Source organism: Pinus tabuliformis, chromosome 7, assembly GCF_031772625.1.
Source record: "Pinus tabuliformis cultivar Carrire ecotype Pingquan chromosome 7, CPIR1, whole genome shotgun sequence".
NCBI lineage: Eukaryota > Viridiplantae > Streptophyta > Pinopsida > Pinales > Pinaceae > Pinus > Pinus tabuliformis.
Window position 1 is genome coordinate 1127983649 of NC_142293.1, and position 14407 is coordinate 1127998055.

The 14407-nt window shown below is 40.4% G+C and overlaps 2 protein-coding genes across 2 annotated transcripts; both read left to right on the forward strand.

Annotated features, from left to right (window-relative positions):
• Positions 1–1579: 1579 nt before the first annotated feature.
• On the forward strand, positions 1580–2401 carry LOC149251483 (uncharacterized). The gene has a single exon (XM_089453900.1). The coding sequence runs from the start codon at positions 1580–1582 to the stop codon at positions 2399–2401; it is 822 nt and encodes a 273-aa protein (XP_089310026.1).
• Positions 2402–4663: 2262 nt separating this feature from the next.
• LOC149251484 (uncharacterized) lies at positions 4664–5233 on the forward strand. Its single transcript, XM_089453901.1, has one exon. It carries the CDS (start codon positions 4664–4666, stop codon positions 5231–5233), a length of 570 nt encoding a protein of 189 aa, XP_089310027.1.
• The last annotated feature ends 9174 nt before the right edge of the window (positions 5234–14407 follow it).

Genomic DNA, 14407 nt, shown 5'->3' on the forward strand with positions numbered 1-14407 from the left:
CTATTGGCATTTTGAACATGCCCCGGTACTATTAAAACGTTGGACGCCTCTTTTTGATCTGGAGACTGAGCAAATTGGCATTGGACCGGTATGGATTCAGCTCCTGGGCCTTCCCTTACAATATTGGTCTGAGGATACTTTCAGGCAGATCAGAAACACTATCAGCACCTATATGGAACATGACAAATCCTACCAATCCACGGGTATGATGGCATATGCCAGGATTCTCATCAATTTGGATACTCGAGGAGGCCTTCAAGAGCACATTACTATTCAGTGGAGGCATACCTCCCGCAAGCAGATGATTGACTATGAGGGCATACCATATCGATGTCGAAGATGCCATAAGGTGGGGCATTTATTCAAAGACTGTCCTCTCAATCGCAAGAATAAGAGTACAACATAGGACATGGAAATGGAGCCGAGCAGAGACATTCCAATTGAGCCTGAAAAGGATGTCAATTTGGTGAAGAAAAACTCGGCCACAGAGGACACTCGAGGGTCATCTAATGAAGAGGGAATTAACAAGGGTACCGAAGTTACAAACCCTCCACCGTCTCCTCCACCATCGAGCACTAGTCCGGCCAAGGAGGACATCACTCCACCGAGTATGTCATCTACATCCTCCTCTCTCTTTACTCCTTCATCTGGTATTACTACTGCTATTGCATCCAATTTAAACTATATTAAATCCCCTCCCCTCATATCTCCATCTTTCTCCTCCACCTCCCCTCTGGAGCAATCGTCTTTAGGTACCCAGGGACGGGCTCCCCCCACCTCCCTTCATTGCACTCTTCCCCTCCCGCCCCCTATCATTGCCCCCTGTCATCCATCTCTTACTTCATCCTCCCTCCCCCCTATACCCCTCCCCTCTCCCTCAGTATCCCCCCGATACTCTCTTCGATCTAGATCAAGGGATAGAGGTTGTGATGTGATTGGATTGGATCTGGAAGTTGCCCCTGCCTCACACAAACCCTCCAGGGGGTGCCCATCACATCTTACTAGAGCCAGGCACACGGCAGATGAGGAGGTCGCCCTTGGGCGATAGAAAACCATTGATAGGGCCCTTAGAGCAAGGAATGGCCCTTTCCCACACCCTCCATGAAGATTCTTTCTTTCAATTGTAGAGGGATTGCTAGCCCTCCCAAAAAACTAGCACTCAGGAGGCTCCTTACTTTGAATCTGGTGGATATCATTTTTTACAAGAAACCCTTTGTTCAGCCAAAACCCTTATTCCCATTCTTAATTCATGGATGTCGAATTGGACTTTCCATGCCCTAGACGCAACTGGAAGATCAGGGGGAATTGCTATCAGTCTTTGTAACAAATCTGTAGATCTCAGAAATATTTGGGGAGGTGGGGGATATATTGGTGCGGACATATATGCCTGCTCTTTGGAAATAGAAGTCCGTATTATGAATGTATATGGACCTTGTTTGGATAGGGAAAATTTCTGGAGAAGATTATTAGACTCAGATTTTCTGCAGGCTGACAACATCATACTTGGTGGGGATTTAAATTTCTCTATGGGTTTAGTGAATCTTGGGGTCACCTTGCACAAGTTGATGGCTTATCTAACATGATCTCAATCTTTCTGGAGGAGCATCAGTGGGTGGACATCCCATCAGCCAGGAAACAGTATACATGGACAAATAATCGAAGTGGAGAACATATTTTGGCTAGGAGGCTGGATACATATCTCATTAAAGAAGCATTTTTAAATACCCATCCTCGTATCAGACAATGGGTTGGAACCGGAGGTATATCGGATCATCGTCCTATATATATGGAGTTAGAAGACATAAATCAGAGAACAAAAGTCCCATTTAAATTCAACGCCTCTTGGCTCAAGGACCCTTCATACATTCAGATGGTTACTAACTTCTGGCAGTCCAATCCTATTCTGGGACACGAGAACCACACTGAAGGATTCATCCGCAAAATAAAAGAACTGAAAGGGATCTCTAAAGCTTGGGCACATCAGAAGCGAAAGAATGATTATAACACTCTACAGGAAGCAGAGCAGGCCATTGCCACACATGAGGACTCGTCGAATGGAACTTTCATATCACTGGAAAGCAAAGAACACTACACTTCGCTCATCACGAAGCGATCCCAAATACTGAAGGAAAGAGAGGAGAGCTGGAGACTCAGGAGCAGGGCTATTTGGCTCACTGAAGGTGATGATAATACCAAGTTCTACCATAAATTTGCCAATGGTAGGAAAGCCATAAACACCATTTGGGAACTTCAAAATGATCAGGGACAATCAGTCACAACACAGAGGGATCTGGCTAGTCTAGCCACTACACACTTTAAAAGCATATACAAGGCCCCTAGGGCTGCTAATATTATGGAAATCATGCGGATTGTCGAACACTTTCCTAGATTCGTGGAATAGGAGGATGTTGAGGACCTGATGAAGGAAGTATCGAAGGAAGAGCTTGAGGCAACAATCAAATGGTTCAAGAAAGACAAGAGCCCCGGCCCGGATGGTTGGACAATTGAATTCTATATTGATTTCTTTGAAATCCTGGGGGATGACCTACTCAAAATTGTGGAGGATTGCAGAAGGAGGGGTAGAATTTCATCTACCATCAAATCCACCTTTATAGCCCTTATCCCAAAATCCGACCATCCTACCTCCTTCAATGATTTCAGACCCATATCACTCTGCAACTGTCTTTATAAGATCATCGTAAATCGCCTTAAGCCTATTCTATCTAACCATATTTCCTCTGAACAGTTCACATTCCTACAACATAGACAGATTCATGAGGCCATTGCCACGGCCCAGGAACTCCTCCATTCGGTACAGATGAGGAAACTGAAAGGCATGGTTTTGAAAGTGGACCTTTCCAAGGCATTTGATAGAACAAATTGGCTCTATATTAGACTGTTACTGACTCATCTTGGTTTTCCTTATTCATATATTAAATGGATAATGTGTTGCATCATGGATGTTTCTTATAGTGTATTATTAAATGGGGAGGCCACACCGTTTTTCCTTTTGGAGAGAGGTCTCAGGTAGGGATGCCCACTCTCCCCACTACTTTTCCTACTAATCATGGAAGGATTAAGTAGAGCTATCACATTAGCACGAAGGAGAGGTCTCTTGGCTAGTATCAAGATCATTGAGAACTGTATTCTTACCCACCTCTTATTCGTTGATGACGTTCTCATTTTCTTAAATGGTAGTATTGGGGATACTACGGTCCTACAGAACATTTTCAATCTTTTTCAGCAGGCAACGGGGATGATTATTAATGACAGTAAGTCTACGCTTACAGCGTTTGGATGCACACAGCATGAGATCGTGTTTACTACACAGCACTTCCCCTTCACATTACAGAAATTGGAGGATGGACTGAAATATCTGGGCTTTAGGCTCAAGCCATATGGATACAAGATCGCTGACTGGACCTGGCTCATTGCTAAAGTGGAGAAGCATCTACATGTTTGGTATCACAAATATCTCTCTCGTGCGGGAAGATTAGTTCTCATAAAGGCTGTGATAGAAGCTACACCTGTATTTTGGATGACTCTTACCTGGATCCCAAGAGGTATATTGAACAGACTTCAAAATTTATGCTGCAGATTTCTATGGAAAGGTAACCAACCGGGCAGATTATTTGCATGGGTCAAATGGGACACGATTGCCAAGCCCAAGAAATGGGGCGGTTGGGGAATTAAAGACTTATTCTCCAAAGCTCTGGCGGCAAAGCTCGGCTGGCAACTTATTGCTACAAATAGCCTCTGGACCCAGGTGGCACATGCAAAATACATCTGGCCTGTGGATTTGATGGACTGGTTCAGACAACAGCATAGGGTGAACAACAACATATCCAACATCTGGAAGGCAGTAATCAATGCTATTCCTCTCATCCGGGAAGGTATAACATGGAGAATCAAGGAGGGCAATGCAGTCCGTATAGGCACAGACCCATGGATTGGCTGTGGCAATGCGCACAGGTTGCCAGCAGAGTTGTTACGGTACTTACATAACAGGGATATCACTCATATCAGGCATATTGGAGACACCAACAACTCTACCTTACTTCAGCAGGCCTGGAAAACAGCTCAAGATCTGGACATTCCTATTCAATGGCATCAATATTGGTATGACTACACGGAAGCCCTTACCCAGGCACATATTCGGCTAACTGAAGGGCCGGACGAGATTGTCTGGGTGTTTGCAAAGCACGGCACTTACTCTCCCAAGGATGGATATCTAAGGTTGATGGAACCTTACAAACCCCAGGATATCAACCCTACATGGAAATTACTCTGGAAGCTCAAAGCTGCTCCTCGAACCCGTCTACTTATGTGGAATATTTTGTTTGACAAGATTCCCACAGGTCTCAATTTGATGAAAAGATCTTTCCATGGTCCTTTCTGGTGTCAACTCTGCCGTAATGATGAGGAGAGTACTGAACATCTCTTCCTAAACTGCCCCATCACCAAGGAACAATGGAACTTCATCATAGCTCACTATCCATGCTTAAAAAACTGGCAAGGCAGGAACATAATGGATGCCTGGAGTTTATGGTGTGAAAACCACAATGGCAAAGCCAGAAATATGCCTCTTCTTATATGCTGGTCACTATGGATTGCAAGAAATCAATCTATTTTTAACTTCAAGATACCTCACTAGCCTGCTATCATGATCAGAACTATTGCAGATTTTGATCTCCTACCCGAGGAGGATTCCAATTCCCCTCCCCGAATTATCAAGCCTGAAATCATTGACAAGTCTATACCGTGGGCATACTTTGATGGTTCTGCTCAGGAGGCGGGTTGTGGTGGAGGAGCCATACTTTATCTGAATGAAACTCATTGTATCAAAATACAAATGAGATTAGGGAGGGGAACAAACAATTATGCTGAATTATGCACTGCAAAACATCTCATTCATTTTGCATTAGAAAAGCATTGCAGACATCTACAACTCTTTGGGGATTCCAAAATTGTTTGCAATTGGTTAAATAGAGCATCTCACTGCAATGCATATTCATTGAGGCATATATTGGATGAGGCTCACAGATTGATTTCTACTTTTGACTCATTTACCTGTCATCACATTTACAGGGAGCGAAACTCGGGGGCAGATTTCCTTTCCAAAGAGGCAGCGCTTAGACAGAGTGATGACTGGCTGATACAGGAAGAGATTGATGGGACTTTCCACCAGCATTATCACAGACCTTTTATGGAGCTCCGAGACAATGGGCTATAAGCCCTTTATTTTGCATAACTCTTGTATATATTATGCTATTTATATTTTACTGCACTTGATGAACTATATAGGACATATGGTACCAATTTTGATATTTACATTCTCTCTCTGAGAAGAGACAGAATTCAAATTTTGATTTAGTTTCTCTATACAGAGAACAGGCACAGGAAACAGATGAACTGTTATCATGACTCCCTGCGTGGAGATACATATCTGAACTCTTTTTTGTTTCTTTTGAACTCGATAGGCAACTTGCCTCCATATGCATATGCTCTAGCATCTACAAAATGTAATTTCTTATATATTAATAGAAATTACGACTTTTTTCCAAGGGAAAAAACAACCTCCTGATGGCGAATGAAGAAACAAAAGACTATGAGAATTTCCTACAACACACTCAAAAAAAAGATAAGAGAAGGATAGAATGCAGAAATAATAAAAGAAATCTCAAAAGAAGAAGTAAAGGTAGCAATATGGAGCTTCCACATAAATAAGGCACCAGGCCCAGATGGATTCACAATAGCCTTTTATAGGCAACATTGGCAAACTATAAAAAAAGACTTCTTAAGAATGGTAAGGAACATATTCAAAAAAAAAAAATGGAGGCAACACAAAATCTTCTTATCTGGCATTAATTCCAAAGGAATCTAATCCCTCCACTTTCAATAGATTCCGACCAATCTCCCTATGCAACTCTTCCCATAAGATAGTAACAAAGATCATAGCAAATAGAATCAAGAAAGTGCTTCCAGAAATAATATCGGAAAACAAGGAGGCTTTGTTCCAAGTAGGAAAACCATCGATAATTTTATTGTTGTCCAGGAAGCCATTCACTCAAGAATGTAAAGAAAAGAAAAAGGAACTATCATAAAACTAGATAAGGCTAATGCTTTTGACAAGGTCAGCCTACCATATCTCATGGTTGTTCTAAACAAACTTGGGTTCTCAAAACAAATTATAGAGGTCATCCAGACATGCATCACGAACCCTTGGATAGCACCACTTATAAACAGAATACCAAGTGACATCTTCCAAAGTTCAAGAGGATTGAGACAAGGGTATCCTCTATCTCCTTTCCTCTATATCATAATGGCAGATACTCTAAGTAGAGCACTGGAAAAACAAAGGAGAGAAAGAACCATAACTGGACTGCAAATCTCAAAAGGAATCAAAAGCATTAACCACTCTTTGTTTGTGGATGACACACTCTTGTTGGGAGGTGCCTCAAGCATAATTGCTTGAAGATTTAAAAAAGTTTTGGATAATTTTTTGCAGGTCTCTGACGATCTCTTAAACAACACTAAGTGTAGAATTTATGGCTGGAATACCTCTCCTAGAACCATGCAACAAATCTCACAAATCCTTGAGATCCCTATCCAAGAAAGATGGACTCACTTCTTTTATCTTGGACTACCTATCTCAAAAGATAATCTAAAAGCAGAGCTATGGATCAAACAAATTGAAAAAATGAATGAGAAAATCCAAAAGTGGGGTATGATGTGGTTGAACATGGCAGGCAGGGTAATTCTAATTAAAGCCTTACTCACAGTGCTCCCAATATATCAATATGCTACAATTTTGGCACTGGCAAGTGCACACAAGCAAGTGGAATTAATAATAAGAGGCTTCCTCTGGCAGGGAGGGAAACAAGAGAACAAAGAGTTTAGTTTGGTAAAATGGGAGCAAGTAACTTTGTCGTATGAAAAAGGAGGCATATATATAAGACTGCCTGACCTAATGAATGTTGCATTAGGAAAGAAAATCATATGAAAATGATAACAGGTCAGGAGAGCTAGTGGAAAAAACTCTAGCCACAAAATATATGAACCACCCAAGAAAAAATTTACTGACAGAAAATATTCCAACAAGACCATGCACACAAGTTTGGAAGCTTGTGAAGAAGATGATACCTCTAATCAGCAAACATATATCTAAAATTCCAGGCAATGGTAAAATTGTCTTGATATGGGAGGATACACTTATGGGGAAGGAACCAATATCCCTCCACTCGGGCCATGAAGACATTCAAAAATGGATGAATGATATAGGCATGAAAACTCTACATTAAATCTCTATATGGGAAAATCGAAATTGGCAAGAATGGCACATTACAAGAATTTGCCTACATCTGAAAGGTTAATGGGACAGTCTTCGACAGCATCTCAAAGGAGCAGCACCAACAAGCATTGAGGAAGAAGACACTTTTGCATGGGATCCAAGTGGAGGATACTATACAGTTAAGACAGGCTACACAGCCCTTCAAGAACAACAAAACCAACAAGAGTGGACACCATGGAAGTCAGTATGGAAGATTGAAAGCCTCCCTAAAATCAAAATCTTCATATGGACCCTGTTAAAAGGGAAAATTCTCACCACTAAAAACCTAAAATAAAAAGGTTTCTATTGTCCATCTCGGTGTTCGATGTGCCGAAAGGAAGAAAAGACTATTTAGCATCTCTTTCTGGACTGCACAAGAACAAAAGAGTGTTGGAAAGAACTATCAAGCCCCATGGAAATCAACCTAAATTTCTCCAAAAAAAAATTGGATTTCTTTTGAGAATGGAAAAAAGACATAGCCCTACTCGACAAAGAAAAAGGCAATGATAAATTGGTTCTGGGAATGTTTCCCCGCAGTTCTTTGTTGGGAAATTTGGCTCTCAAGGAACAAGAGCATCTTCAAAGATCAGGCACCAAAAATAGGGAGAATATTATCAAAAACATGGGATCTTACATCTAATTTCCTAAATATGAAAGGCACTATAGCAATTGATAACAACCTCCTACAGCAAGAAGAAAGGGACTGGATTAGTAAAGCAACAATAAAAAACAATGGAAATAAAAGTCTCAGGAACACTCCTACAACATGGAACTGGAAGATCTGACTAAATGAAGAAGAATATACAACCTGGAAAGAAAACCAAAAAAGAGTTTGCTTTTTCTTTGATGGGGCATCTAAAAATAACCCAGGGAAAGCAAGCACTGGAGGTATTATAATTGACCCCTGGGGGAAAATGATGGTCTTCTATGAATGGGGACTGGGGGAAACTACAAACAACAAAGCAGAAGCCTATAGTTTGTTGTTGGGCTCACGAATCCTTAAAAAAAGAGCCATCAAAGACCCAATAATATTGGGAGACTCAGTGATCATTATTGAAGCAATGGCAAGCAATAAAAATCCCACAAATGCAGCCATGAATAAGATACTTAAACGAATAAGGAACAACCTAGACAATGCAGGCAAAGTCACATTTAAGAATATAGTAAGAGAGCATAACAAAACAACAGACCATTATGCTAATAAGGCAACAAACAGAAGGGAAGGAGATATCAGAGAAAATGAGGAGTTCTATCACAATTCAATCCCTTAGTTCTATCCAATCAGTTATCATGGTAAAAAACACACTCCTCAAAAAAGGCCAGAAGATCAACAAAAATATTATTCAAAGGACAACAATAAATCAGTTCAGAGATATTCCAGCAGCTCACTTCACAAGGAAATCACGTGAACCACACCAAAAAATCCTGAGAGTATCCAATTTTGATATCAGCCTGAAGATTAATGTGGATAAGCATCACGTTCACTAGCACAATGGCACAAATCATTTTCTCCATGACAGTCATTGTTGTAGCCTCCCCTTTTTAAATCACAAGCACTCCCCTTCATCTCTCAATAGTAGCCTTGTCAAAGAGAAATATATAGCCATTTTTTTTCATCCCTCTCATTGACCTCAAGAAATATTTGCCTCGCACTCTCCCCATTTTATTGATACTCTGAGTCCCTCCCCCATTAGTTCCCATCCCTCAAGACATCGTGAAGAGCCTTCCTCCATAAGTGTATACACTGGATATATTTCTTTGTGTGCAAAGGATCTTAAGAAGAGTTCATATGACAGTCATCTCCATTGCCCTCCCTTTTCAAAGAACAATATTTCCCCTCCATCATTCAACTGTAATTGCGCTAAGGATATCATTGTAGCCTCGATTTCTAGTTTTCCCATCAACTCCCCAGATCCTCAGTACATTAAAATCTGAGCTCCTCTCCCATCAATCCTTTGTCAGTCATCCATTTTGACCACTCTGTCTCTCTTTGTGATAAGGATATTAAAAAATATCTCTCTTTCAATCTCAAAGTCTTTAGGGTATCTCAAATCAAAGCCAGCAGAGCTTCTAAGCCCAGAAGTAAGGAAGTTTACAGTGCTCTTCAACAGCACAAATGGAAGGCAAAAATAAATCAGACAGTAGAAAGAAGAGGAAAAGTCACCACTTCAAGGGAAGTGAAAAAAGACTAAGGAACAACACACATAGGAAATACAGGAACCATTCCAAAACCACAGAGAAACAAGCTATAAAGACGGAATTTAATCCGGTGGAGAAAGTTGCTAGGAATGACAGTTGTGCCACCTGCAAAGCCAACAAATTCATGATAAGCAGGCTCCAAGAAGTGATACAGGATCTCAGATCAGAGATGAAGATGGAGAGTAGCTACCAAAAGAAGAACTTTGAAAACCAGAAAGCGGAAATCATTGCATTAAAAAACAAGTGTGTGCATCTGGAAGAGGCTGTGGCTTTCATCAAAAACTCCACTCTGAGTCAGGAGGGAGAAAACTCAGTTTGTCAAGGCAAAAAGCAGAGATCCTATCAGGAGCACTCAGTAAACCAATACTAAGCAATTTCAAGCACTACAATAGATATCAAGTAATATGTTTTGTAAATTTGTCTTGTTAGCATGCCAATATGTAAGGCAATATGCTAGAATAGTCTTAGGAACTAAAAGAATTTTGGGATTCAAGAACTCGAGAATCAAGGACTGCGCTCCCATTTTCCTTCTAAAGCTTGACTTCAAGCTCTCTCGAATGTAATAGGACCATGCTCCTCTTTTTCTTTTTGCAAACACAAACTTAACCGATCTTGTAAAAAAAAATCATTTGCATTTGAATTTATTTAGAATCAGTTAAAATATTTAAATTTTTGAACTGTTTATTGATTTATTGGTTTCCATTATTATAATATTTGTTTCCCATCAATCTTTCTATTGGACCATGTGTCCATTGTATTCTAACATTTCCTTTTTACCTAACAATTCTAACATCTCTCTTTATTCACACCTTTATAACCTTACATGCTCACTCTTTTCTAATCAATCTGCGTCATTGGTCCCTGAGGATGGGTGGAGTGTCGATCCGAAGTGTTGGACACTATCATCAATCCACTCACACGATAACGATATCCAAAAATAGCACTATATATATATATATATATATAACGTTTTGACCCGGTTAAATTACCTAAAAAAATGATAATTGTATTTATAATTAATAATTAAACTGGCCAAGATACATCTTAACTCGAGATCTACCAAGTGTCAAGAGGATCAAATCTCTTAAGGTGCAAATATCTTTTAGAGTGAAAAGAGATTTTATCCCTCTCGGCACTTGGTAGATCAAGAATTAAAATAAATCTAGGGTGGTTTATAATAGAAAGTAAAATAAACCCCTGATCGGGGTGACAAAGCGGGAGGGCAGAGGAATTAAGACTAACAAAAAGAGAGGACGACAAGGACGACCGACCACAGTCCTCATGCTTGAACAGCAGGGTGTGGTGGCGTCCTGCATGAAAGTGGGAGCACCGATGGAGCGAAGTGGCACGATCATGAGGAGAGAGGCTGGCAAGAACAGCGGCGGCAAACAAATGGGACGTGGGGTAGATGGGACGGGATACATGAGGATGGCAAGAGTAGGGAGAGAGAACAGAACGCGGAGAAGGGAAGATGGGAGCAGGGCTGCGCAAACGTTGGGGTATTTCCGGGAGTCTAAAAACAAAGAGAGGGCTCACCTAGGAAGAGGCAGGGGCAGAGGCAGGGGACGAGGGGGCCGAGGGGAGAATACAGGGCCAAGAAAGGGGAGGAAACCCATAGAGGTGGCAGTCAATGAAGCACTAAGAGCATACAAGGATGGAACGGATGCTGACATTCATAAACTGATCCAGGAAATGGAGGATAGCATCATGGAGGAAGACTCGGAGCCGAAAATGGAGGAATGGGGGGACCTTGTTCCTTACCCAAGGCATACCAGGGGCAGGATGACTCTATTTAAACAAACCCTGCACATTTACTAGGTCATGAAATGCTTGTTGGCCAGAGCTCTGGAAAAAGTGGCAGGGGAGATGGCAAAAATCTCCCAAGGCATGCCCAATCTCAAAAAGGAAATGAAGAATCTGCAAATGATGATGTTTATGCAGTATAGCAAGCTGGATAGGATCCAGCAACGAATGATGGAGCTAGATCCGGTGCCGGGTGACTTTGTTGCAGCACCGGCAATCATGGACTCCAGACAGGATGATAGCAAGGAATAGATTTTTACCTTCCATGTTTTACTAGTCTTTTTAACGGATAGCCTTTACTTTTCTTGTCTTTATATGTTAGTTCAAACCTTAAAATGTGTATCTAGTTGTGAAGTGTATCTAGCTTGGGTTGAAAGACTTGTAAAATTTTGCTACTAGATGGGTTATAACAGACTAAGGTGGCCAACAGACTTGGTTTCCCAAGTGGACAAGTTGAGGCCACCAAGATTTTGTATATGGAACAACTTGCTTTTATAAATAAATAAATAAAAAGGAACTACCATAGCTTACAAAAAATAAAAAAAAATAAAAAAAAATGAAAATTAAATTTATATAAAATGAAAAAATATATCAATTTAAAGGTTTCTCTTTCTCTTCTATAAAATACAAAAATACAAGCGAAATTATATTTCTTTTTAATAGTGATGTGTTTTGTTTTTTTTATTTGTTTGTTTTTTTTTAACACTAATGGAATTATTGTAATTGCATTAGTGACAAAGTTAATTATTTTGATAGGCATTTTATTGTAGTATTTTTGGTGTTGACATTATTGAGATTCGTTGTCCTCCACAGTTGGCGCAAATCTCAACAGTATCGCTGGGGAAAATCAAGCATTCAATCCATTCAAGACTACATTGTGTGATTTCCCTTGCGCCGAAATTTAGCCAAAATGCCCCCGACACCGTCTTGAACACCCTCCACCTCTCCTCTGCCAACACCCGCCACACTTTCTCCGCTCGGAAAAGTGGTCATTGGTGAAGAGCATAGCATCGATGAGACCTTTGACACAGGTCCCAATTGCGACGTTGAAAAAGTCTGGAATTCTGGCATCGAGATTGTTGATTTTCGTCTAGAGGATCTTTTCCGGATATGCTTGTGTCAGCCCTATGACAATGCCTTACATCCCTCGCCATCGATGGCAGCTCCTATTTCAGACCCTATAGCAATATTAATGTGGTCTGACATGGGGCCGATATAACACGATACAACACGTTGCGCGGAGATGAGAGAGAAAAAAAATAGCGGCGTGTTGTATCGTGTTATATCGCCCCCATGTCAGACCGAATTAATATTGCTATAGGGTCTGAAATAGGAGTCGTCGCCATCGATGCTCAGAATGCAGACCTTTATGCTTGTCGACTTTTAGTTGATGATCTCCTTCTTCCAGTCGTAACTGACAAAAAAATTGTTCTCCAACAGCGAGAAAATCTCCTAACTGAACTTGTTACTTTCGCAACTCATTTGGCCATGTCCAGCTTCTAATCACAACACCATAATTCGATCAATGTTGAAGAATATTAATGTGGTTAGTGACGTAGACATAGAAGAAAAGCTTGAAATGATATTTTTTGAATTGATGTGCGCACTGTGTATTGGCATGGGGGATGTAGGATTTATAAGGAGCTAGGCTATGAATGGTTTGGTGGAATTCGGAAAGGAGTTGTTTTAGTGCGATTTTTGGAGATTTTGGTGACGGAATCCGCGGAAAAATTTGAGATTAAATCTTGAATTGTATTATTTAAAATGGTTTTTTAACTGCATATTTGGATTCAGCACCCTGAAAAACCCCTGGGACGCTGTGATTGTGCAGAAATTAGCTATCAAACTACGATTTCAATAAATTGCTGCCGGATTTTGACTGGAAAAACCCATCGGAAAAGCTTCCAAAAAATCTCTTTAAAGACAACTCCATTCGGAAACCATCGAACAACATAATATTCTGTGCACACTAACCAAATCTTCTGCGACCTGCCTGGAAACTCAGGGACCACCCATGCTCATGTACTAACTGCACCGCAGTAAAATTTTAATCTTAGTAACGGTTTTTTTGAAATTTCTTGGCTTTACACATGGCCAACATCTGCCGCATGTGGTCCATCATATTTATGTACTGTCTCCGAGTGTGTAGAGTGAACGATGTAAGGGAGGTAACTTGCAGGCCTGGAATTTGACGTGTCCCACTGAATGTACTTTGATTTTTAAAAGTATTTCATAGTGAATAAAAATTTTAAAATGCTTAAATTTGACTCGTACATATTTAAGTTAACTGTGATAAATTTTAATGCTTAGTTTTAAATTGATTTTAGATGAATCAATTTTCTCTAGGGCTGCCTTTGATGGCTTACGCATGATCTATACTTCCCTTTGTTTGAGCTCGTGGATCTGTGCTCTGAGCCCCATTGACTAGAAATCTTCCTTCTTCATATTCTGTTAAACAAGGTATGTATTGTCGTTAATGTTTGTGCTTCTCTTCAGTACTTAGAAAAAATCAATTGTTAGACCTCTTCGATCTCTTGGAGAATCGGAGCTTAGAGAGGACTGCATTCTTAGGGAGATTTCAACATAACTCTCTGCCATTGAAAAGAGAAAGGAGGTTTTGTGGTAAGAGATCAATTCTACAAAAACACGAAGGACATGATCTCTACATTAGATATGATTGATATTAAGCCATCAACTCACAAATACATTTGGAATAATTGAAGGACATGCCACAGACACATTGCAACTCGCCTTAACAAGTTTTTGGTAGTGTTCTCCTTCTTGTTGTAGGATTTTCTACTGTCCTCACAAATTCTTCCATGGGAAGGGTATGATCACAAGCCCATTTCTCTTGAAATTATCCAATCTGTGGATTATGGGGCATTTTTGTTTCAATTTTCTCCCATCTGGATTAAAAAATATGGCTTCACAAAAACGATCAAAGCTTCCTCGAGGAGATGGGAGATAGGGTCCCCAATAGAAATTTGGGAGTAGAAAATTAAATATTTAAAGGAAACCATCAAGAAATGGGTCAAGGAGATGAAAGAGGATAATGCATCCAAAATTATCCAACAT